Genomic DNA, 25,682 nt, shown 5'->3' on the forward strand with positions numbered 1-25,682 from the left:
TTTGGGATATGTCAGTTAAGAAAACAGACAATGAATCATTGTCCTTGAGAAGTTGACATTCTTGGGAGAGAGAGAATAGATTTGAACAATTGTAAGTATATAAATAAGTTACATAGTGTTTTAGAAGGTGATGAGTAATAGGGAGAAAGAAAAATGTGGAGCAAAGTAATGATGAGTAACTTGGCAATGTTGGGACCAGGGACTCAGGATTAGAATTATATCGAGTAATTAGGGTAGATCTTTTTGGGAAAGTGAGATGTAAGCAATTGAAGGAAGTGAAAGAGCCAAGGACATAGGAAGAACAGTCTGGTTGTTTTTGAAGAACAGAAAATAATCCAGTATAGATAGAGATTAGTCAGGCAGGAGTAGTAGGATATGAAACACAAAGGTGGAGGTGAGGAGGCAAGATCATATAGGGCCTTGTAGCCATATACTTTGAGAGAAAGTGAGAATTTGAGCAGGGAAGTAGTATGCTCTGATTTACTTTTAACAGGAACAGTTATCACAATCCAGCAATTTTTGTGTATCTTCATAAAAATATAATTGCTTAAATAACTACGTATTTGTGGTTTGATTAGAAGCTAGAACCTCAGGCAGCAGCTGAGAAAGTATGCGATAATATTTCTTCCAGGGAACTGGAGATGGGCCTGTCCCCTCTGTACAGAGCCTAGATGTGTACCTATGGGGGGGGGGGGGGCAGGGGGCTTGGGGGGGGAGGGCATTGTTTCTGTGCCATTTTAAAAACTGTGCAATAGTCCTGTGGAACTAATGAATGCAAGCCCTATAGGCTCACAGAGCTGGGTGTTTTGGGGGCCTAGCCTTCAAGTGGGAGTCTTAAAAGTTGGTCACTAGATGTGTGGTTTAAACCATTTGCTCTTCACGGAAAAGATGAGAGTTGGGGGGTTCCTTCCCAATTGTGTGGTGCTGTACTAGGGGTGGGACTTACGGTGAGTTGTCTCTGCCTTTCCTACCTATTTCAGTGTCATATTTTCTCATTCATACAATGTATAGGAGTCACTCAATTTGAAGTTTCAGGATTTCTCTCAGAGGGAATTGTTCTGGTGTAGGTGTAATCATACTTACTGCTTGTAGGTGTTTATGTGGTGGATCCATGGGAGGGGGAAATTCAGGACCATCCTATGTTGCCATCTTGGTCCCTTCCTCTATATCTGTTAATTCCTTTCTTATGAAGTCAAAATAGTATAAATGCCTCATCATTAAATAGTTAGTCAATATTAATTTTTATTTATTTTAAAATTATTATTATTATTTTACTTTTTTTTCTTTATTGATTGTAGAGAGAATGGAAGGGAAAGCAAGATGGAAACATCGATGAGAGAACATCGATAGGCCGCCTCCTACATGCCCTCTATTGAGGATTTGGCCCACAACTTGGGCATGTGCCCTGACTGGGAATCAAACCGGTGACCTCTTGGTGCATGGGTCGATGCTCAACCACTGAGCCACACCAGCCGAGCTAATTATTATTATTTTTAATCCTCACCTGAGGATACTTTTCCATTTATCTTCAGATAGAGTGGGAGGGAGAGAGAGAGAGAGAGAGAGAACCATTGATGTGAGAGAGACACATCAGTTGGTTGCCTCTCACATGACCTCGACCAGGCCAGGGACTGAACACAATTGAGGTACATGCCCTTGACTGGAACCAAACCCAAGACTCTTTGGTCTTCAGGCCGATGCTCCAACCACTGAGCAAAACCAGCCAGGGCATTAACTTAATTTTTAAATGAAAAATAACCAGTTTTTAAAATTCCAAAATATTTGACTCTTTAATGTTATTCTAAGCGGCAAAATTTAGAAGTATTTTCAAAGAATTCCCATATTTCAACTACATACAGTCCAAAGCCTTTGATGATGTAAGTATTCTATTATAATTATTTACTTGTCTGCTTTTTCTTACTAGATTGTTTGCCCTGTAGGGGCAGGGACTGGATCACATTCCTCTTTATGTGCCCATTGTCACACTCAGTGACTAGTACATCATAGGAGCTCAAAAACTGTTTGTTAAGTGAATGCATGTGATCTTCACACGTGGATTGGTTTGTTTTATTAGATTATAACAATTTCTCTGGAAATTTCTTCTAGGTCTAGTGTATTACTTTGACAAATAAAACAAGATAATAAATTTTTAATAGTTAATTTTTGAGGGTGGTAGATCCAGAGCAAGTTCACAATTTTAATGTTTAAAGATGAAAATGTTTGAACTACTTAGTACTCCTTAGAGTCTTTCTAATGCATATTTTCTAACAAATTGAGAATGTGAATGAAAAATTCTATGTATTCCATGATTGATTAAATTTTATATTTTAGCTTCTTTATACAGATAGGAATTTTGTGATTTCTGCTCCAACTGGTTCTGGGAAAACTGTAGTGTTTGAACTTGCTATAACAAGATTGTTAATGGAAGTACCATTGCCATGGTCAAACATTAAAATTGTCTACAGTGAGTATATATTTTAAAGAGTAATAATTATAATAATGAAAAATCATTGAAGCTAAAGTAAGAAATAAATTCAAGTTCAGCCCATAGGACTTAGTGTTTGGTTTTCCATACATTTTTTATGAAGACACACCACATTTGCTTTTGTCTGTTATATTAAATTCAAAACATATTTTCTCGGTTATAAATAAAAGGTAACGTTTGAATTGAGAATTTGGCCTTTACATGTCTATTTTTAAAAGGACAGGCAGTATGAACAAATAAAATGAAACATGTAATTCCAGAAATTTTCACACAAACTCTCCTTTTTTAGGTGTGTGTGTGTGTGTGTGTATATGTGTATATATATACATATATATATATGTATGTATATATGTATATATATATTTTTAATTTATTTAAATTTTGTTTGTTTGTTTGTTTGTTTTTTATCCTCACCCGAGGACATTTTTCCATTTTTTGTTCAGGTAGAGTGGGAGGGAGAGAGAGGAACAGAGAGAGAGAGAAACATCGATGTGAAAGGAACACATCGAGTGGCTGCCACCCGCACAACCGACCAGGGCCAGGGACAAACTGCAACCGAGGTACATGCCCTTAGCGGGAACCGAACCCGGGTCTCTCAGGACCGCAGGCCGACACTCTAACCGCTGAGCCAAACCGGCCAGGGCAATTTATTTAAATTTTCATCAAAGTAATTTATGCACATGGTTAAAAACTCCATTATCACAAAAGGGATTATAATGAAAAACACTAATCACTTATCCTACCTCTCTTCACTCTGAGTTATATTTCCCTGAGCAATCACTTCTTTTTCTATTTTTAGTTCTGTTTGGTGATTACTTTTATAACTCTAAATACTATTCTTCTATTGTTAACTTTTAATTTATAAGTATTAGGCAGCACTTAGATATATTTGTTTTTTTTTTAATCCTCACCTGAGAATATTTTTCTATTTTATCTTCAGATAGGGTGGGAGGGAGAGAGGGAGAAAGAGAGAAACATTGACATGAGAGAGACATATAGACTGGTTGCCTCCCACATGACCCTGACCAGGGCCGGGGATGAACCACAACCAAGATACGTGCCCTTGACTAGAATCGAACCCATGACTCTTTGGACTGTGGATCAGTGCTCTAACCGCTGAGCCAAAGCAACCAGGGCTAGATATGTATTTTTTTTTTTTATCCTCACCCGAGGACATTTTTTCATATTTTGTTCAGATAGAGTGGGAGGGAGAGAGATAGAGAGAGAAACATCGATGTGAAAGGGACACATTGAGTGGTTGCCACCCGCACGACCAACCAGGGCCGGGGACAAACTGCAACCGAGGTATATGCCCTTAGCGGGACTGAACCCGGGTCTCTCTGGACCGCAGGCCAACGCTCTAACCTCTGAGCCAAACCGGCCAGGGCTAGATATGTATTTTTATTATAACTTTATTAACCAATGTTTTTGTGAAAGTAATTTTTGAAATTTCACTGACATTCAAAATAAATATATTGTTATAGTGGCACCAATAAAAGCCCTGTGTAGTCAGCGTTTTGATGACTGGAAAGGAAAATTTGGACCAATAGGATTAAATTGTAAAGAACTCACTGGAGATACACTAATGGATGACCTATTTGAGATTCAGCACGCCCATATTATTATGACAACTCCAGTAGGTGTTATTTATACTTCTTATTTCCTTGGTTTATTAGAAAATATCTGTTTCTCTTCACCAAGAAAAAAAGTTAAAAGAATATACAAAGTAGAAGAATATATTTGCATTGTAAAAAACAAAACAAAAGGTAATAGGGTTCAGGGTATGTAAGGAATATTTACAAATCAATTAGCCAAACAGAAACACCCAATGAGAAAAACAGACAAAAGATATGAATAGGCAGTTTGTTGTTGTAGATAATTTGTTATCATAATTATTGCTTGTATTCTTCTACTCAAGTATTATGTATTGCAGAGGGAGAATCTTGATAGAATTTAAAAGAGGTAATTAGACTAATTCTGAGTATTTTTGGTTAAAAAAATAAATGGGGAGTTCATTTTTTAAAACACTAGTATAACTGTCAAAATCTTTAAAATTTTTTAAACTAAATATTGCCCATTATTTGTAACATGTCAGGTTAAATATTTTATTGATATATCTTAATAATATTTATTATAACCCTTATATTAAACCACTTGCATATTTTTTCTAGGAGAAATGGGATAGCATGACTAGGAAATGGAGAGACAACTCTTTGGTTCAACTGGTTCGACTGTTTCTTATTGATGAGGTAGTGAACACATTCACTTTCAGAGATAAACATAAAAGGATGACTGGAATGGATAGACAAAAGCAAGACATTTCAACCAAACTATATGTTTATTTTATCCCTTCTGTTGAAAAAGTGCTTATTTTCTTAAAGAAGAGTGTTAATATTCTTGAACATTTTAATTGATTAGAGTTTTATTTTTATAGCTGATGGTTTTTTTTCTTTTCTTTCTTTCTTAGGTACACGTTGTAAAAGATGAAACTCGTGGACCAACTCTTGAAGTTGTAGTCAGCAGAATGAAAACTGTGCAATCTTTATCTCATACTTCAGAAAATACCAGCACTATTATTCCAGTGAGATTTGTAGCTGTGTCTGCAACAATTCCAAATGCTGAGGATGTAAGTTAGAATTTTAGTCTATGAAATTTTTATGACTAGTGAAATTTTAGTCATTTTAATCTTTGAGAAAAGTAAAGGTTTGTTCATCACCTAACCAATGTAATAGGAAAGTGTGTTATAGAAAGTAATGGTTAGATTTCACAGGGAAGGCAGTATTGAGGCCATAAAATTTGGATGATTATTTTTAATAGAACGTTTTTGGTGCAAGTCTGTTGATTACTAGTATGTAAAAGTTTTAGTTTCGTGGGTTTCAGATACTTTGTAATAACTTGACTTAATAATGTTATGGTTGTTGTATCCAACTGACTGTAGTTGTATAGCAAAGTATGGTGATGAATAAAAATGTTTGGTAAGATGATTACCATCCATCTCCCCCAATTCTGTGTGCCTAGCATTGTGGTAAGCACAAATGATAGATACAAAAGTGAAAACATAGACCCTGTCCTTGAGGATGATTTCCTGGTTCATGGGGTACACAGACATGAAAGTAAATAATTATATGCAGTTTCATACTTTCTATAATGTATGTATGCCCTATTTTTTTCTTCATTTTTTTTTCAGACTTGAAAAATAGTACAATCTCACTCTGTTTTCTCACTCCTATTTACTTCTCAGCCTACTATAATGTGACTTTTTCCTCCTGCTACTTAGAAATTGTTTTTTAAATAGCTGATAATATTGTCTAATCCAATGGAAAATTTTGCTTTTATCTTCAGTTTGGTACAATTAATCATGTTTGGTCTTAAAATAACAATTTATTTTGTTTATATTTAAGAATAATAGAGAAAATTATAAAGTATATATAAACAACAAAAACCCAGGGTTTTTCTTTCCAGATGTAAAGATGGAATTATAATGTACATATTCTTTTTATTTTGTTTTGTTAATCCTTACTTGAGGTTATTTTTTCATTTATTTTTTTAGAGAGAATGGAAGGAGGGAGGGAGGGAGGGAGGGAGGGAGGGAGAGAAAGAAACATCAGTGTAAGAGAGACACATTGATTGGTTGTCTCCAACACGCACCCTGACTATGGCCAGGGATGGAACCTGCAACCCAGATACATGACTTGATCATGAATCAAACCCACATCCCTTTGGTGCATGGGCCGGCACTCAAACCACTGAGTAACACTGGCCAGGGCTATACATACTCTTTTATGACTTGCATGTCACCTACAAATGTTTTCATGTCATTAAATATTGTTAATACTATTTTCGTGGTTTTATTATAATTTATCTAATATTTTAATGTTCAAATATTTTTATTTTTTACTATTGTAAATAGGGCTGAAATTACTATATCTTTGAAAACATCATTATTATTTTTGTAGGATTAACTTCTAAAGTAGAATAACTGAGTCAAAGGGTATATAAAACTGTAAGGACACAGTGCTTTCAATAAATGTTATACTCATTTACACTTCTACCTTTAGTCATTTCTCTGTATTCTATAGTTGTCAAATTTCTTGTTTAAAATGGTACCTTATTTGAACATGTTGTACAACTTTGATTTCTACTTTAGTAAATATTTTTAATATATTCTCAACTACTTTAAGTTATTTTTTACAACGTACCAGGTTATGTACTTTACCTTTTTTTTTTTTTAACATTGGGATACTAAATTTTTCTTACTGATTTGTTAGCAATTATTAAATATCAATATCCTATAATTTTTTAAAGAAAAATTTTATGAGTTAATTTGAGGCAAACTGATGACATATGCTGGGAGTAAGATCATAAATACTCCCAATATTCTTTAATTCTTGAAACTCTCTTCCCAGTTGTGATGATCACTACTTCTGTGAAAGCTGTTTCCCTGCCTCTTTCATGTCCTCTTTCTCAATTTTTTCCTAAATTAAGGAAACATCATTCTGTCACTCTCAAACCGTAAATTCTCTTGTAATCTCATCCCTAACCATGATAGCCTTGAAAATGTTTTAATAGTTCCCTTCCTGTGTAACCAGAAACTCATTTATCTATCTTTTAGTCAGAGCAATGGTGAAGTTTATAGCAGGGCATAAAACTTGATTATTAAGCAGGCTGTATAAAGAAGGTAAAGATTGCTCACCACAGCTCACCACAGTTCCAACTCATGACTCTATCATTGAGTCTGACATGCTTTTGGCACTGCCATCTCTCAAGTATTTATTTGCTCTTTGTGTAAAACTTGTCAACCCTTACCAATCTAAGCCAGCCATTACTTTGCTATTTTTCAGCTACTACTTAGGACAACACAAAAGTGTTAGCTGTATCTCGACATAGTTTTGAAAAATAGCAGAGTTACAGTGATAGTGAGAAATTAAGTTTCTCTGCCAAAATCAATTTAATTTTACTTTGGACTCTTAAGAAGGAAAATAAGACAAAATAATAATAATTAATTGAAAGTTTACCGTGATGAAAAGTGGGTATAATCTTGAAACATTGCTATTGATAGTATTTACCAATATATCAAATAGAATAGTGTCAATGAAATATGTGATTTTGGAAAAGACTATTTGATTAAATATTTTTATACTTTGACTTTAAAGTGGTCTTGTTATTTTTAGCCATAAAACTTTATTAGAAAAAACTCTTAATGTATATATTTCTATTACTTAAAGATTGCAGAATGGCTTTCAAATGGTGAAAGACCTGCTATATGTCTGAAAATGGATGAGAAACATAGACCAGTGAAACTTCGGAAAGTGGTCCTTGGATTTCCCTGCTTTAGTAACCAAACTGAATTTAAGTTTGATTTAACCCTCAACTACAAAATCGCCAGTGTTATACAAGAGTACTCTGATCAGAAACCCACACTTGTGGTATGGTTTGTTGGTTGCTTGTTTTTTAGTGTAATGCTCAATTTTTAATATGATTAATACAAAAATTATTCATTCATTTTCAGTTTTGTGCAACAAGGAAAGGTGTGCAACAGGCTGCTTCTGTTCTTGTGAAAAATGCTAAATTTATTATGACCGTGGAACAGAAACAGAGGTATATTTTTTCATTTTTTCTTGGAGGTAGAAAGACTTTGAGGGATTATCTAGATAAGATGAGAAAATTGGATTCATTTTATAATCTTTTCAAATTACTTGACCTCTCCAAGCCTCAGTTTCCTCATCTGTAAAATAAGGATAGTAGTAATTTGGAGGATTAAACGAGATAATGAATCTTAGTGCACCTATGATCCTGTCTTTATTTCATAGCCAGATTTATTGCAAGATTGTTATATTGCTGTTTTCTTTTTAACCCACATTCAATCCAGCATCTGTTGTAATTGTTCACCAAAAGGGATATTGCTAATTCATCTCTCAGGAGCCTCTAACACATTGCCCACTGTGGACTCTGTGCTTCTATGATAATTCTCTACCAAATTTCTTCTTACTTTGCTGGCAGCTGATTCTTAGTCCCTCTTTCATCCAACTCTCAACATTTTAACCTTTAAAATGTTAACATTCTAGGGGTTCTATCCAAGGTTTATTCTTTCTAATTCTAAACAACTAGATATTTGCATCTATCACATGGGTTCAAAGTATATATAAATATACATATTTATGTATGTCTATGAATTCCCACATTTTTAGTTCCAACCCAGACCTCCATTCTGAGCTCCATGTCTACAGTCTATCCACCTAACTGATATCTCCAATTGTATATCTAGAGGCATCTCAAACTTAGTATGTCCAAAATAGAACCTTGGTTCTTTCTCTCAAACCATCTTCTCCACCCTTGTTCCCCATCTTAATTATACATCATCTTCCCTAGTGGTTTACAGCAGAAAACTATTATTGACATCTTCCTCACTTTCCTTCCCATAAGCAGTCAGTTACTAAGTCCTATTCTTACTTTGAAATATATCTCAAATATATAGGGTGTCCCCAAAAATATACACACAAAAAAGTGTAATTATAAAGCCAGCGTTTATTAAAATGTATTTTATTTTCAAAATGTAATAGAATCTATAGACAATCTGTGTACATTTTGGGGGGATACCCTGTATTATTTTGTCTCCATCAGCACTGCCACCTCCCTAGTTCAAGTCATTGTTAATCTCTTGCCTATTTTATCTGTTGACCACACACATACTCTTCCCACTTTAGTCTATTATTTACATAACAGAGTGATTGTTTAAAATTGCAAATCTAAATATATCAGTTTCCTGCTTAAAACCCTTTAATAGTTTCTTATTATCTTTAGTGTAAAATCTTAAATCCTTATGGCCTGCAATACCCTGTATAATGTGATGTCTAGCTAATTCTCCAGACTCATCATGAACATGCTCCCCCCATTATTCACTATACTCAAGCTATATTGAACTCTGTTCTGTAAATATACCAAACTGTTACCCTATACACGGCTTTTCTGCATTGTGTTTTCTTTGTCTGGAAAGGTTTTTTACCTAACAGTTATTCATCCCTTCAAGTTTCACTTTTAATATCAGTTTCTCGGGGAATGTTTCATTATTCTAATTTTCCCTTTATTTACTTTTATAGCTACCCTGTACTTTTATTTCATAGCACTGGCTATAATTGTTTAATTGTTATTTTAATATCTGTTCTATTTGTTAGATTAGAAATTTATTGAGGAAAGGAGGACTTATGATCATCTTATTTACCACTCATTCTTAGCAGTTCTCAGCAGAGTGCTAGCACATGGTTGCTACTTAATGAATATTAGGTCATTGTTATTATTAATAACAACTTTTGGGAATTAACATGTTTAGTGGTAGACCTCAGACTAAAATTGGATTGGATAATTACATACATATATGAGCAGAGATCGATTTTTCTAACTAATTTTGTATGGGGGGGACGTACTTTTCTCCACTTTGGGTCAGATTAGCTTTCTAATTACCAGCCTATCCTGCAGCTACCACCTCTGGTCACTTTGTCAAGCAAAGATGCGTACCAGGCTTAGTGGATACCACTCTAGTTTTCTGACATTCTTTATCTTTCTGTTCACCAAAAAGATGGATTTCTGGCCATTTAGTCCATTAAAGAATTACCATGTAGCCACCTATCCATACTCTATATACTATTTTCATAATTTTACTTCCACTTCAAGGGTTTAACTTGATCCCTTTAGTTATTGCCATATGATAAAAATCTCTAGGGTTTGAATCATGTAGAGTAGTGCTTTTATTACAAATATCAACAAGGCATGACTAAACAATAAGGTACAGTAAAGAGTCAGATTGAGAGAAACCAATGAAGAGCTTATAGCCAAAAAGTAGATGACATATGAGAGAGAGAAAGGGAGAAAGTGAAATTAGTGCTAACTGCATAATAATAGCATAGATTTCTTTCTGTCCACCTGTTTTATACTCCGAAGAATATTTATCATATATCAAGTCAGTCTTTTACTAGGCACAAAAACAGTTGAATAGAATCTCATTTGTGTGTTCTGCTTTTGCTTCATTCCCTGAGAAAAGCATAAGTGAAATGGGATGGAATGCCAATTTGAGTTGGCATTGACTAGGGAAAGAGACTACTACTTACATCAATTCTCCTTTAACCAGTCACATTCTAGCAACTCCCACAAGACTTCTTTTTTCCCATCAAGCCCCAGATTTTGTTAACTAAGGTTTCCAAACCTGTCTAACATGCTTCACTTATTTGGGTTCTGCTCTCTTTAGCTTTTTATTAAATAATTGTTTGTTGTATTATGCATTTACATAATAAAATAAAATATGTTGAAATTTGTTGATTAACTTCAGAAAACTAGTTGGTAGTTTTCTCATAGATTGTTTCCTTAGGGTTTGGTTTTAATTAGAATACTCTTTGGCTGTTTATGACCACAGATCAAGTATATTGAGAGAATGTATACATCAATTAGGTCATTATGCTGGCAAAAACTTTTTCCATAATCAAGTCATGATTGATGGTTTTCATACCAGCTGTACTTGGTTTTATAACATTCTTGATTATTATTTTCTAAGCATTTTTAACAAAGATGGGGCTTACCAATTCATTATAAAATAGTAATAGAGTAAAGGTAAAACTGGAATTTTTTTGAAAGTATAGTATAATGAGGCTATAAGTAGCTATGAGTTTGGAGCCTTCTGTTTGTTGGGTGAGTTAACTAGTTGATCAAGTTGGGCTATGTGACATTTAGTCAGAAACATGTGGCTATCAAATAATGAGACTTACTACTGCCTTTCTCAAAGTAACTTGCAAGTCAATTTTTTAAAACTTATGGAATTCTTGTGCAATGTTGTCATCATTCACATAGATAACTATATGACCTCCTAAGGTGAATACTTAATACTTGATTGGCAATTTTAAGACAAAACTATTTATATAAATAAGGAACTGAAATAGGTACTATAAGTACCCTTAAAATTAATATCTTTTTCATCCTTTCCCTTTTTCCCTGTTCTCTGCTGCAGATTAGCTCATTTGTTTCAGATCATCTTTTTTTTTTACACAGAAGCATGTATCATAATTCCTTTTTTCATTTCTCTCTCTTACCTAGTTACTTAAGGAAAATTTCTCTCTCCTTCAGTTTTCTTCTTTCTTCACTCTTTGTCCCCCTTCTTTCTTTCTTTATCCCCCATTTTTATTTGTTGTTGTTGTTTTGTCAGGAATAAAATGCTGGTATTAGAAATAGCATGAAGTTAGAGAACCAGATCTGAATGACAATGCTGCCACTTTTACTAGCTGTGTATCATTGGGCACATCACTTAACTTCTCTCAGCTTCCATTGCTTAATCAGGGTTGGATACATGGGAATCATGAAATAAGACAACATATCTAAGACACCTGTGCTTAATATCAATATGTCCTTTGCCCTCTCCATCTCTTCTTTTTTCTTACGAATCCTTTAAAAAGTGAATGTTAGCTTGGCTGATGTGGCTCGGTGGATTGAGCATCATCCCATGGACTGAGAGGTCCCGATTTGATTCCTGGTCAGGGCACATGCCCGGGTTTCAGGCTAGATCCCCAGTAGGGGGCTGTGCAGGAGGCAGCCAATCGATGTTTCTCACATTAGTGTTTCTATCTCTTCCTTCCTCTCTCTAAAAAATCAATAAAAACATATTTTTTATAAAGTGAATGTTATATTAAAAATAATGCTTGCTAGTGTCATATATGTAACAATGAAATAGAAAAACACAGATTTGGAGGTTCTTAGACAAATAAAACCAATCCTTACCAACCTACAAAATCTTCAAAAGTACCCAGAATTCCTTTTCAAATTTCCAAGAAACTTTCTTTTCTTCTCACCTAATATTAAGTGCCATATCTCAGGACATAATAAACAACTATTTCTTATTTCCATATTTTTTGTTTTCCTTACTGTGATATAGTAGAGGTTAAAAAAACATTATTTCCTACAAATGTTTTTCAGGCAGATTATAGGAGTAGGCTTATATTTTGACCCATGAATATAATCACCATTTATAATTTTTCCTGTGAAAAGTGAGGCTTACAAATTCCTGATTTAAAAGTGAGTTTCAGTGTTACAGCTGATAAATTAGGGACTTCTATTTTTTTTTTAATTTGTACCCTTTTACCAACCTCTTTCTATTTTCTCCCACCCCTAGCTTTGGCAATCACTTTCCTACTCTCTTTATATGAGTTTGACATATTTTTTTCTAGATTTCACATATAAGTGATACCATGCAGTATTTTTCTTTTTCTGACCAATTTCACTTAGCATAATGCCCTCCATGTTGTCGCAAAAGGCAGAATTTCCTTCTTTTCTAAGGCTGAGTAATGTATATTACATGTTCTTTATCCATTCATCTGTCAGTAGACACAGATTGTTTTCATACTTGACAGTTATGAAATAATGCTTAATGAACATGGGAGTACAGAAACCTCTTTGAGATACTGATTTTGTATCCTTTGGATATAACCCAGAAGTGAGATTGCTGGGTCTATATTTAAGTTTTTGAGGAACCTCCATGCTATATTCCATAGTGGTTATACCACTTTATATTCTCACCAGCATTGTACAGGGCTCCCATTTCTCCATATCCTCACCAGCACTCACCTCGCTTTTTGATAATAGCCATTTTAACAGGTATGAGCTGCAATCTAGTTGTGGTTTTGGTTGGCATTTCCCTGATGATTAGTGATATTGAGCACCTTTTCATATTGGCCATTTGTATGTCTTCTTTGGAAAAAATTTTATTCAGGTCCTTTGCCCATTTTTAAATTAGATTATTTGATTTTTTTTTTGTAAAATTAGGAAGTTTTGACTATAAAAGTTAGATAATCTCTACTTTTTTTTTCTTAATCCTCACCCAAGGATATTTTTCCATTTATTTTCAGATAGAGTGGGAGGGAAAGAGAGAGAAACATCGATGTGAGAAAGACACATCATTGGCTGCCTCCTACATGACCCCAACCAGGGCCAGGGACCGAACTGCAACTGAGGTACATGCCCTTGACTGGATTTGAACCGATGACCCTCCATGGGCCGACGCTCTAACCGCTAAGCCAAACCGGCCAGGGCATGATATTCTTTACTTCTTAAAGATGGTTTTCAAATAATGATATTGTGAAAGTATTTTTATATCTGTAAGCTTCAAAATAATAAACTAAGAGATTTTTAATATTCATGGAAATAACTCAATTTTATGGTATTTTTTAAATAGGTTACAGAAGTATGCGTATTCCATAAGAGATTCAAAACTGAGAGGTAGGTTTAGAGGTAATTTTTGAATAGCATTTCAGCTAGTTAAAAAGAGTCAGTTACTGATTAAATATTAACAGTACATTACAGATGATATATTTCTATTATAGATATCTTAATACATGGTGTTGCTTATCATCATGCTGGTATGGAGCTGTCAGATAGAAAAGTAGTTGAAGGAGCTTTTACTGTTGGAGATCTACCAGCTCTTTGTAAGTAAAATATATTCTTATGGGTATTATAAGATATTTTGGAAAATTATTATTTTTTTAATTCTCACCCGAGCATATGTTTCCATTTGTTTTCAGACATAGTTGGAGGGAGGGAGAGTGGGAGGTAGGGAGGAAGAGAGAGAGAGGAACATTGACGTGAGAGAGACACATCGACTGGTTGCCTCCCGCACAACCCTGATCAGAGCCAGGACTAACCGCAACAGAGGTATGAGCACATGACTAGAATTGAACCCACAACTCATTGGTCTGTGGGCCAGCGCTCTAACTGCTGAGCAAAACCAGCCAGGGCTAGAAATTATTTTTAAGAGAGTAAAAAGAAAAGCTCAAGTATTCTGACTTATGTTTTTTTTCCCTTAAGTCCAAAATTATGTAATTATTCATGCATATACATGCTGTAGTAATCTTGTTGCCAGTTTTAGTTCTTTATCATGTTACTGAGTGTAGTGCAATTTGACAAATAAGAATTAAATAATTTTTATTTTTTTATTTTTTTTTTATCCTCACCCGAGGACACTTTTCCATTTTTTGTTCAGGTAGAGTGGGAGGGAGAGAGAGGAACAGAGAGAGAGAGAGAAACATCGACATGAAAGGAACACATCGAGCGGTTGCCACCCGCACAACCGACCAGGGCCGGGGACAAACTGCAACCGAGGTACGTGCCCTTAGCAGGTCTCTCAGGACCGCAGGCCGACACTCTAACCGCTGAGCCAAACCGGCCAGGGCTTAAATAATTTTTAAAGATGTATTCTTTTACATTGTGTTTTCTTAATTTTTAAATAAATTCCCTATATATGAGTCTTTATTACATTTATAAAAATGTGTCTTTTATAAGAAAATATCTATTTGAAGCATTAAAATTATATAGCTTAAAAGTAATATTTCTTAATCTGATGCAGTTACTACCAGTACGTTAGCTATGGGAGTAAATTTGCCTGCTCACCTAGTAGTTATAAAATCTACAATGCATTATGCTGGAGGAATGTTTGAAGAGTACAGTGAAACAGATATCCTGCAGATGATTGGTAGAGCTGGTCGACCTCAAGTAAGTGACAATATTTTACTTTTTTGTAACTTATTTTAAAGATAAAAAGCAAAATCCGTTTTGTGTACTTTTTGTTAAACACAAGATTAAGATTTTATATTTGGATTAGGTTTAAAAATAAATGTAATTGAGGAAATGTATTTTAATGGAGGAGTAGAAATAAAACAAGTCTCACCAAAAAAGACATACTCCCGCCACTCCATTTATCATTGGTTGGCAAATGGTTGGGTTTATGAATATGTATATTGTTAAAGGTCTTTTTTGGTTTTGAGGGTTTTTTGTTTTTCTTTTGTTTTTTTTTTTTACTCTGAGTGGAGATGCTATTGACATTTTGTACAGGACAATTTTTCATTGTGTAGGACTGTTATGTATTGCAAAACATGAAATCCCTGGATCCTAGCACAAAATGCCAGTAGTGGTCCCCAGGTATTGTGACCATTAAAAATCAGCTCACACATTACCAAACATGCCCTACTCTGTCTGACAAATACTTGAATAAATAAGTCATTCATGTAGGTACTTAAGGGAACATTTAGGAATATCTTGTACATGCATATTTACATGTAAAAGAAAAGAATATCTTTTCAAAGAATGTAAAAATATTATTAAACAAATCTATAATTTTTATAGGGTAAATTAGGTTATATGTAAACTATACCAAATATTACAACTTTTATATACTTACCTAAGATTGTTTTTATTTCACCACTACCAAAATAATGTTATACTGAAACCAAAGTGGTATTTTTACATCTGTATTCTTGAAATATTTTTAAATTAAATTTTGAGTTAACTTTCAAATTCAGAAGCATTTTTTAGGACCCTTTGATCTGTTATTTAAGACAGGACTGTTTAATATAAAATTAAAGTCTTGAGTTATTGAAGAGGACTGGTATCAACATGTGCTCATGTTTACTAAATTTCTGTGTGTGTGTGTGTGTTTTTTCCCCTCAGTTTGATACTACAGCTACTGCAGTTATTATGACTCGGTTAAGTACAAAAGAGAAGTATATTCAGATGTTAGCTTGTAGTGACACTGTAGAAAGCAGGTAATAAAAAAATATTCCAAAAAGATATTGTTAATATAGCCTATATATTTTTAATATAGTAAAGGGAAATTTCATTAGGGGCCTTTCTAAGGCCATTTGCTTGAAACTTTTTAGTGATCTTAACTAAAACATTTGTCCTTTAAGAAATTTAATAGTTAAAAAAGTAATACAATATTTTTATTCAGAATGGTTTCTTAGCATGCAGGATCATGTGTCCTTGTTTAAAAGTTCAAATCAGTCATAAGAATATAATTTCACATCTCTTTACATCTTTAGAATTTGTTTAATGATAAGAGATAAGCATGCTGAGTCCTTTTAGAAAAGTATTTGATTATAATACTTTTGGAGGAAATAGGATGTAATTCACTCCCTATCCTTTTTTTCTTTTTTAGATTTTATTTATTTAGTCCTTCCACTTTTTTTTTATTAATTAATTTATTTTTGTTACAGATGTTTTCTCCTTTTTTCCTCCTAGACACCCTTCTCTGGATCCCTCCCCCACCTCCACAGCATTGTTGTCTATGTCCATTGGTTATGCATATATGCATATAAGTTCTTTGGTTTATTTTTTCCCTTCCCCTTAACCCTCTCCCCTGAGGTTTGTCAGTCTGAACCCTACTTCTTTCTGTGTCTCTGGGTCTATTTTGTTTATCAGCTTATTTTGTTCATTATATTCCACAAATAAGTGAGATCATGTGGTATTTGTCTCTCTGATTGTCTTATTTCACTTACCATAATACTCTCCAGGTCCCTCCATGTCATCTCAAAGGATAAGAGATAACCTACTTCATCTCTTTCCCCTTGCTTTTACCTATGTGTGTTTCCTTGATTTTAATAAGTATGTGATTCGAACATTTAACCTGGTTTGAGAGCCTTTCAGTTCCATGGCCTCTGAGATAGCTGCCTTGATACTGCACTTGGAGAACACCTACTCTCATACCCTTTGTTTCTCCAAATCCCATTTGACTTGTAATAACAATCAAGGTCAGTGTAGGCTCCCATCCAGCATACATTTTGCTCCCATCTGTCTTCCTTTATTGATTTTAGAGAGAGAAAAGCATCAATTTGTTTTTCCACTTATTTATGCATTTATTGGTTGATTCCTGTATGTGCCCTGACAGGACATTGAACCCACAACCTTGGGGTATCGGGACAGTGCTCTGAGCAACTGAACAACCCAGCCAAGGCAGATTTTATTTATTTTTTTAAATTTAAATTTATTTGTGTGTGTGTGTGTGTGTGTGTGTATGTTTTATTGATTTTTTAGAGAGAGAGGAAGGAAGAGGGAGCCTCCAGCATGCCCGCTGCTAGGGATCAAGTCAGCAACCTGGGTGTGTGCCCTGACTAGGAAACGAACCGGTGACCTTTTGGTGCATGGGTCCATCATCCTCAACCACTGAGCCACACCAGCTGGGCTTAAATTTATTTTCAATTATAGTTGCCATACAACATACAATATTGTATTAGTTTCATGTGTACAACAGTGATTCAACATTTATATACCTTACAAAGTGATCACCACAGAAAGTGTAGTAACATCTGTCACCATTACCATTTACCATATTATTGACTTTGTTCCCTATGCTGTACTTTACATCCCTGTGACTTATTTTATTACTGGAAGTTTGTATTTCTTAATCCCATTCTGCTGTTCTGCCCAACATCCCAACACCACCCCTCTCCCCCCAGTAACCATCAGTTTGTTCTCTATATCTATGAGTTTGTTTTTGTTTCATTTTGTTTGCTTTGTTTCTTAGATTCCACATATAAGTGAAATAATATAATATTTGTTTTTCTCTGTCTGACTTATTTCACCTAACGTAATACTGTCTAGGTTCATCTGTGTTGTCACAAATGGCAAGATTTCATTCTTTTTTATGGCTAAACAATATTCCATTGTATATATGTACCATATTTTCTTTATTCATCTATCTATGGACACCTAGATTGTTCTCATATCTTGGCTATTGTAAACATGGGATGCATATATCTTTTCAAATTAGTTTTTTGCTTTCTTCAGATAAATACCCAGAAGTGGGCCCTGGGCGGTTTGGCTCAGTGGTTAGAACATTGGCCTGTGGACCAGAGTCTTGGGTTAGATTCTGGTCAAGGTCACGTATCTCAGTTGCAGTTTGGTCCTGGCCCTGGTTGCAGTCATATAAGAGGCAACCAATCCATGTGTCTCTTTCACATTTATGTCTTTCTCTCTCTCTCCCTCCCACTCTATCTGAATATAAATGGACAAGTATCCCTGGGTGAGGATTAGAAAAAATAAATAAATAGCCAGAAGTGGAATTGCTGGGTCATACGGTAGTTCTATTTTTTTTTTTTTCCATTGATCTTTAGCCCGGCTGGTGTGGCTCAGTGGTTGAGTGTTGACCCATGCACCAAGAGATCACTGCTTTGATTCCCTGTCAGGGCACATGCCCAGGTTGTGGGCCAAATCCCCAGTGGGGGGCATGCAGGAGGCAGCCAATTGATGTTTCTATATCTTTCTCCCTCTCCCTTCCTTTCTAAAATCAATAAAGAAAAAAAAATTAAATTTATCTTTATTGTTGAAGTATTACATATGACCCCCCCCATTCCTCCCCCATTGACCCCCTCCACCCCACTCCCATCCCGCCCCCACCCCTGGCCTTCACCATACTATTGTCTGTGTCCATGTGTTATGCATATTTTTAATTTTTTGAGGACTCTCCATACTGTTTTCCATAGTGGTTGCACTAATTTACAGTCCCACCAACAGTGCACAAAAGATTCCCTTCACATCCTTGTCAACACTTATTATTTATTGTCATTCCCCACTGTTTTTAAAACAATGTTTTCCAGAGCCATGGAATAGAGAGAGAAATCTGTAATGTTTCTAAAAGTTGAACTGACATAATGGTTTTCTCTTATATTTTTAAAAATTAAGTTATCTCAATGAATTATTAAAGTAATAATGAGTATATTATTCAATTATGTTATTGAATTATTCAAAATACTATTGAAGTTTAAAACAGTAAAAGCTATGGCATTGAAATACCTATTACTAATGCAAAATTTTTTCCCCATTAGTTTGCACAGACATCTTATTGAGCATTTGAATGCAGAGATAGTATTGCATACCATCACAGATGTAAATATTGCTTTGGAGTGGATACGATCAACTTTGCTTTATATCAGAGCCTTGAAAAATCCATCTCATTATGGTTTGTTACTTTTACTTGGAAAAGTAGTAGTTTTTTCAGCCAGTTGAAACTATATTTATTTTAATAGGTCACAAAATATATTACAGAAAGTGATAGGTAGCAGAAACAGAAGTAACAGTAGTCATAAATACATTTAGAGGCAAGAACAGACAAATGTGAGAAATCTTTATTATTTTACTTCTGGTCTTTTAATGATGGAAATCAGCACCACTAAAAATAGACATTTTAGGAAAAATATTAACTCAAATAAAAATAACAAAAATGCCTAAAATTATTTAAAATAAAGAAAAAGGTCTTGAATTTTATTTGAACTGGTGTTCAAATCAAAGTATATAGTACTCCTATTGCTGTTGGAATTTTCATTCTGCTTCTAAAGCTAACACACATCTGGTTATGTTGCTTCTAGAGGGTTCTTTCATGTACAGGTTATAAAATAAAAATACCTGAGATTGCTGAATATCAAATTAAAACCTGACTTGTTGCAATACCATTCTAATGGACACAGGTTCATAGCATTCAGATCTCTAAGGAAAAATAGTACACAGAATATTCCTGGTCACTGTTATACAATCAAATAAGCAAAATATAGGCCATTTGATATTGAAAGAATTTTACCACTGGTTATTGTCTATAGATGTTTAAGCCTTGTTTTAACTCATAAGCTATTTTTTATTTAATGTTTAGTTGGACTTCACTTTTCTAGTTAACTAGGATATAAACTGAGCCTGTAAAGATGAATTTAGTCCATTCTTTTATATTTTTCATGAATTTTCATAACTTATGCAGGTTTTGTACCCGGTTTGAACAAAGATGGAATTGAAGCAAAATTACAAGGTTAGATGTATTTCCTTCTAAAAAATTATATTCTATAAATTTAATGAAAAAGATAAGTTATTGTGAAAGTAAGAATACTCTTTGGGAATTTTTTTTAAAGTAACCTGTTGTTTGAAGAAAAAATACATGAACTATTTCTTTTTACACCAAAATAAAGCGTGGCACATACACATTTTTTTCTGAGTTAATCTTTATATTCTATCAGAATATCTCCTTTTGTATAATATGTTAACTTGGTTTATTTTTTAAAATGGCTCTGTGAAAATGATGCATATAGACACAACTCTTTATTTTTCTTTTCTAGTTTAATTTTTATTAAAAATATATGCCTAGCTTGATTACGGGCTTCTTATCCTGATTTATGCTAATGATCCTATCAAACCCCAGATTTATTTTTCAGTTAGTCACTTTGTATTTCATTAACTATCTTTTAAAATGTCAAAAGATTGTTGAACATTTGTTAGGATTAGAAATGGCTACCTGTTCATTGTATGGTGACTCTCTTCCAGTCAAAGAAAAAAAAAGTTAGAATTACTAAAAATATTTAGCCAATTTTAATTTATTCTCTACTTGGATATACACATATGGCAAATAAAAATGCAGAGATAAAGATGAAACAGTAAAATTGTATTGCTTAAAGAATAAGTATATTGTTGAAAGAATGGTGGTAAGCAATAACATTTATAACACTGTATTGAGAAACAGATCTATAAAATAGTTATATTATCCTTTATTTATTGCTCTATTTTGTCATGGAGTTTTTAAAGTATATTATAATGATTATAATGATCAAATACATATAAGAAATCAGACAGTCTGAGAGATACCTTGCTATATTCTGATAACTGAAATGATTTAACTTTTATTAAATTGGCAGGGCCACAATTTATATTTGCCTTATCTTTAGTCATTGTAGGGTAGTTAAGTTTTGCCTATAAATAATAACTGAACTGAATATAATGTTTTTGGAATCCTTGGAGGTCTGCCTTAAATCTCTTGGAAAGGGGTCCTTAGCATAGAATGTTGATGTTTCTACATTTTGGTTATACTTTCGTACTCAATATCCCCATCACTCTACGAGTGAAATACAAACATTCACCAGAGACCACACAGTCCTACTTGATATCTCCCTGCCTATTTCTTGACTTCATCTTTTGTCATTTCCTCAGTTTTATTCTACTCTCCCAGTTGGCTTTCTTGCTGTTCCTCAAGCACACCAAGCTTGTTTGCACTTCAGGTTTTTGCACTATCTGTTCCTTATTCTTGGAATACTTCTCACATATTTTACATAGCCAGCACCTTCATTTCATTCAGGTCTTTGTGCAGATATCAGCTCCTCAAAGAGGCTTTCCTGGACTATTTTAGTTATTATTATTTTTTTTAATCCTCACCTGAGGACATTTTTCGCATTTATCTTGAGGGAGAGGGAGGAAGAGAGAAAGAGAGAGACATTGAATGGTTGCCACCCACATGATCCCAACCAGGGCTGGGGACAAACTACAACCAAGGTACACACCCTTAGCAGGAACCAAACCAGGGCCTCTCTGGTCCACGGGCCAACGCTCTAACCGCTGAGCCAAACCAGCCAGGGCTGTTATTGCTATTTTTATGTTCTTAGGAAAGCTGATGTGTTTATGTATGTTGAAAATTAGGATGACTGTATCCTTACTTCATATCAGAAATTATACAGCTTTATATCAGAAATACACATAGCTTTAGTTAAAAGCTAAAGAACTATCATTGTCTGGGTTTTTTCTCAGCTTTTTAAAAAATAATTAATGTATTTATTTTTGTTAATCCTCACCTGAGGATATTTTCCCATTGATTTTTAGAGTGGGAGGGAGGAAGGAAGGGAGAGAAGGAGAGAAACATCGATGTGGGAGAGACACGTCAATTGGTTGCCTCCTGCACAACCCCTGTCAGGGCTGGGGATTGAACCTGCAACCCAGGTACATGTCCTTGACTGGGAGTCAAACCCATGACCCTTCAGTCCGAGGGCTGACACTCTAACCACTGAGTCAAACTGATCAGGGCCTTTCTCAGCTTTATTTTCCTTCCTAGTACCTTTTAGTACCTGAGACTATATTACTTATTATTTGTATATTGATTGCTTTTTTCAGAAAAAAAGTTCTATAGACAAGGAACCTTGTCTTGCTCACTGTTATAAACCTAAAGCTTAGAATAGTGCTCAGCATATAGTAAGCATTCTTCTTTGGCTGATTAATTTACTGAATGTTAATAGTGGGTAATTAAGAAAATTAGCAAAAACTTCAAAAGCCTTAAAACTTAAAAACATCCAGCTGCCTAAGCAGTGTTCTTAAATTAAAGTATTTCCCAAAGAACCTTGCCTTCTAAGGGCTGTGTTTTTGTGAGCTACTACTCTACTTAAATTTGAACAGGTTGTGGTAATCCCATCCTTCTCTGAACTACTTCCAGTCTCCTGTGCTTAATAGCATGGGACAGAGAGAGCACTGTAAGCAGCAGGCTGCTTCAATTGCTCTGATCCCCATCCATCAGTAAGAGTGACTTGCATTGCTTCCTACCACAGGTTCCTTCCAAGTAGCAATAGTGGCGTATTCAGGTATGCTACAGTAAATACTAAAAACATCAGCTAAAATTGTCATAAGTGGCCCTGACCGGTTTGGCTCAGCAGTTAGAGCGTTGACCTGTGGTCCGGAAAGACCCCCGTTTGGTTCCCACTAAGGGCATGTACCTTGGTTGCAGTTTGTCCCCGTCTCTGGTTGGGTCGTGCAGGTGGCAGCCACTCAATGTGTCCCTTTCACATGGATGTTTCTCTCTCTCCCTCCCTCCCATTCTATCTGAACAAAAAATGGAGAAATGTCCTTGGGTGAGGATAAAAAATAAAATAAAATAAATAAATAAAAGTCATAAGTGGTTGCCTCAAGAGAGTGGCAAACTCAGAGGAGGGGAAGACTGATGTTTTTTGGAGCAATCTTTTAGAACTATTTGACTCTTTATATTTTGCGTGTATATATCTTTGATAAAAGTTAAGAAAAACAAACCCACTGCCTATTGAAAGTCATATAACAAAGTGGTTACTTAGACCTACAGCAAGGTACTTAGCCTCTTTATTTTTTTAGTTTCCTAATTTGTACAGGAAATAATATTAATACTACCTACCTTATTGTGTTATTTTGAGGATTAAATGAGATAATACAAATATTTTAGAAGCTTCAATTTGTAAGTGCTATTTCATCACTTATTGATTGTTATTTTTATTATTTGTATTGTTACTGTTAGAAAATCATTTTAGCGTATTACTCAGCTCTTTTATCTAAATGAGATTTTTCTTACCACTTAAGTGGGGATTACGGTTCTTCCTAGGACAATTACACAGAAACACAACTTTAGTAATACATTTTATTTATACATTTTATTTTGTGCTGTTTTTTTATTTTATTAAAATAAAAATGTGTCTTGTACAATTGAACAGATTTATGTTTGAAGAATCTGAATGATTTATCGTCTCTGGACTTGATAACGATGGATGAAGGTGTTAATTTCAAACCAACTGGTAATTTCCCCATCATTGCTAGTAAATTTGACAATTGCTTACTTAAGACGAAATAAGAAATTTTGTTCTACTAAATTTAAGTGATGTTAAAATTCAGTTGTGATCTCAGTTCTCAACAGGATAACATCATTAACATGATAAATTTATACAAGAATCCTATTTATAATATTATAGAGCTTCTTTTTGACAGGCATAAAATTTGTCTTCACTGATTCTGGTAACTGTTAGCAGAGGAGTAAAAGTGCTCAAATCTTTGAGTTGTTTCAAACCTGTTATATGTAGATACATTTTGCCAGTTCTAAATTATTTAGACATTGATTGTCTGGATGGTTACTTATGCTCTCCCTCTCTCTCGTTCTATTTAGAGTATAATAGAAGAAAGAAAGAATGTTTTATAGTTTTTAGCACTCATGATTAGAAGTTTCTTGGGGTATAATATTGACTTCATTATTCCAGTAGTTTAATATAAAATATGCAAATCTAGCTTAATGTAGCTGAATTCTCAGAGGAATACAGTGCTGTATATGATGCCCTTTTACCTGATCCTCCTCTGGGCCCAGCTTGGCCATGTATTTTGCCTTGAAAGTATGTATTATGCATTGTCCAATCTTTGAACATTTTGTTCTTTGTGTTTATAACTCAGCAGCTTCTTGTTACACCCTACATCATCAGGCTATTTAAACAACAACCCCACAGCATGTTATATGTCTATATGTAAAATTTTATGAGGAATTTAACATGTCTTTTTAACTGTGGTAGCATTTTTATTAGGATTATTATTTAGGTTATTGTTCTTATTATAAGGCTGTATGGATTTTTTAGTTATTTGCTTCAATACTTTTTTCCATAAGCCCTGTTATATTTATTTCGCAGTTTTACAGAATGCAAGAATTTATAGGAATGCATATACTGTATATTTTCAGGAAATAAATATATTCCTGAATATATGTTCAAGAATACTGTATATTTAAGGCTAAGAATTTTTATTAACTTTAATTTGTAGTGTTTTTATTATCAATCAGCTTGTTATACTTTCTCATTTCCATTATTATTTTTTTTTGACCTATGGATTATTTGCAGCTATAGTTCTTAATTTCTACACATAAGATACTTTTTTTGGTTATCTTTTTTTTCTAGCTTTTGGTGGTTGTTCTTGATACAGTTGCTTTGTGATCAGATATCATTTTCTGTATGATTATAATCTTTTGAAATTTGTTGGAACTTGGTTTATGGCCCAGTATGTGATCAGTTTTTTTGTAAATTTAAAAGTTTTTTTTTTCTATATTGATTTTTAGAGAATGAAGAAGGGAGAGGGAGAGAGAGAAACATTGATGAGAGAGAACATTGATTGGCCGCCTCCTGCAAGCTCTCCTCTAGGGATTGGGCTCACAACCTGGGCATGTGCCCTGGCCAGGAATCGAACCGGCGACTTCTTGGTGCATGGGTTGATGCTCAAGCACTGAGCCACACTGGCTGGGCAGATTTTTGTAAATATTTTGTGTGTGCTTATCCCTTTGGTTTTAAACCCTCTTCTGGATAAATATCTTATCAGTTCTTTTATTTATTTTTATTTTTTATCCTCACCCGAGTATATTTTTGCATTTATCTTCAGACAGAGTGGGAGGGAGAGGGGGGTGAAGAGAGAGACACATTGAGTGGTTGCCACCCACATGGCCCCAGTGGGGCGGGGACAAACTTCAACCAACGTATGTGCCTTAACGGAAACCAAACCCGGGACTCTCTGGTCCACAGGCTGACTCTGTAACTGCTGAGCCAAACCAGCCAGGGCTTATTACTTCTTTGATGCTTTATAAAAGATGCTTCTTGTATTTCATTTAGCTGTTTTAGTTGCCTTCAGCAGGGGTGTTGGTTCATAATTACTTAGCCTGCCATTAATGTAGATGGAAGGCCTTACATAGTATTTCTAATTAATTCTTTTTTATGACTTCTTGTTCCTACATATTACTAAGATTTTATTTTATCCTTTTTAATATTTACTTTTTGTATTTAAATTCTTAGCCTCTCTGTTTTAATCCTGCTTCATATGGTTTTTCCTTTTAAAATTTGTC

The 25,682-nt window shown here is 34.4% G+C and overlaps 1 protein-coding gene across 2 annotated transcripts in view; it reads left to right on the forward strand.

The window, feature by feature from the left end:
• Positions 1 to 25,682, forward strand: part of HFM1 (helicase for meiosis 1) — a 93,950-nt gene that overhangs the window by 14,636 nt on the left and 53,632 nt on the right. The window contains exons 2-15 of one of the 2 annotated variants that reach the window (XM_036256707.1): positions 1,860 to 1,877; positions 2,332 to 2,464; positions 3,970 to 4,121; positions 4,657 to 4,734; positions 4,953 to 5,111; positions 7,711 to 7,911; positions 7,995 to 8,083; positions 13,692 to 13,735; positions 13,840 to 13,941; positions 14,859 to 15,004; positions 15,959 to 16,053; positions 19,111 to 19,244; positions 20,031 to 20,078; positions 23,533 to 23,613. In XM_036256707.1, coding sequence (XP_036112600.1) covers positions 2,422 to 2,464; positions 3,970 to 4,121; positions 4,657 to 4,734; positions 4,953 to 5,111; positions 7,711 to 7,911; positions 7,995 to 8,083; positions 13,692 to 13,735; positions 13,840 to 13,941; positions 14,859 to 15,004; positions 15,959 to 16,053; positions 19,111 to 19,244; positions 20,031 to 20,078; positions 23,533 to 23,613 — 1,372 coding nt within the window. In that variant the 5' untranslated portion in view covers positions 1,860 to 1,877; positions 2,332 to 2,421. Of the gene's footprint in view, positions 1 to 1,806; positions 1,878 to 2,331; positions 2,465 to 3,969; positions 4,122 to 4,656; positions 4,735 to 4,952; positions 5,112 to 7,710; positions 7,912 to 7,994; positions 8,084 to 13,691; positions 13,736 to 13,839; positions 13,942 to 14,858; positions 15,005 to 15,958; positions 16,054 to 19,110; positions 19,245 to 20,030; positions 20,079 to 23,532; positions 23,614 to 25,682 lie in introns of both variants that reach the window. The other variant, XM_036256706.1, reaches the window with a different exon arrangement.

Source organism: Molossus molossus, unplaced genomic scaffold (assembly GCF_014108415.1).
Source record: "Molossus molossus isolate mMolMol1 unplaced genomic scaffold, mMolMol1.p scaffold_m16_p_12, whole genome shotgun sequence".
Lineage (NCBI taxonomy): Eukaryota > Metazoa > Chordata > Mammalia > Chiroptera > Molossidae > Molossus > Molossus molossus.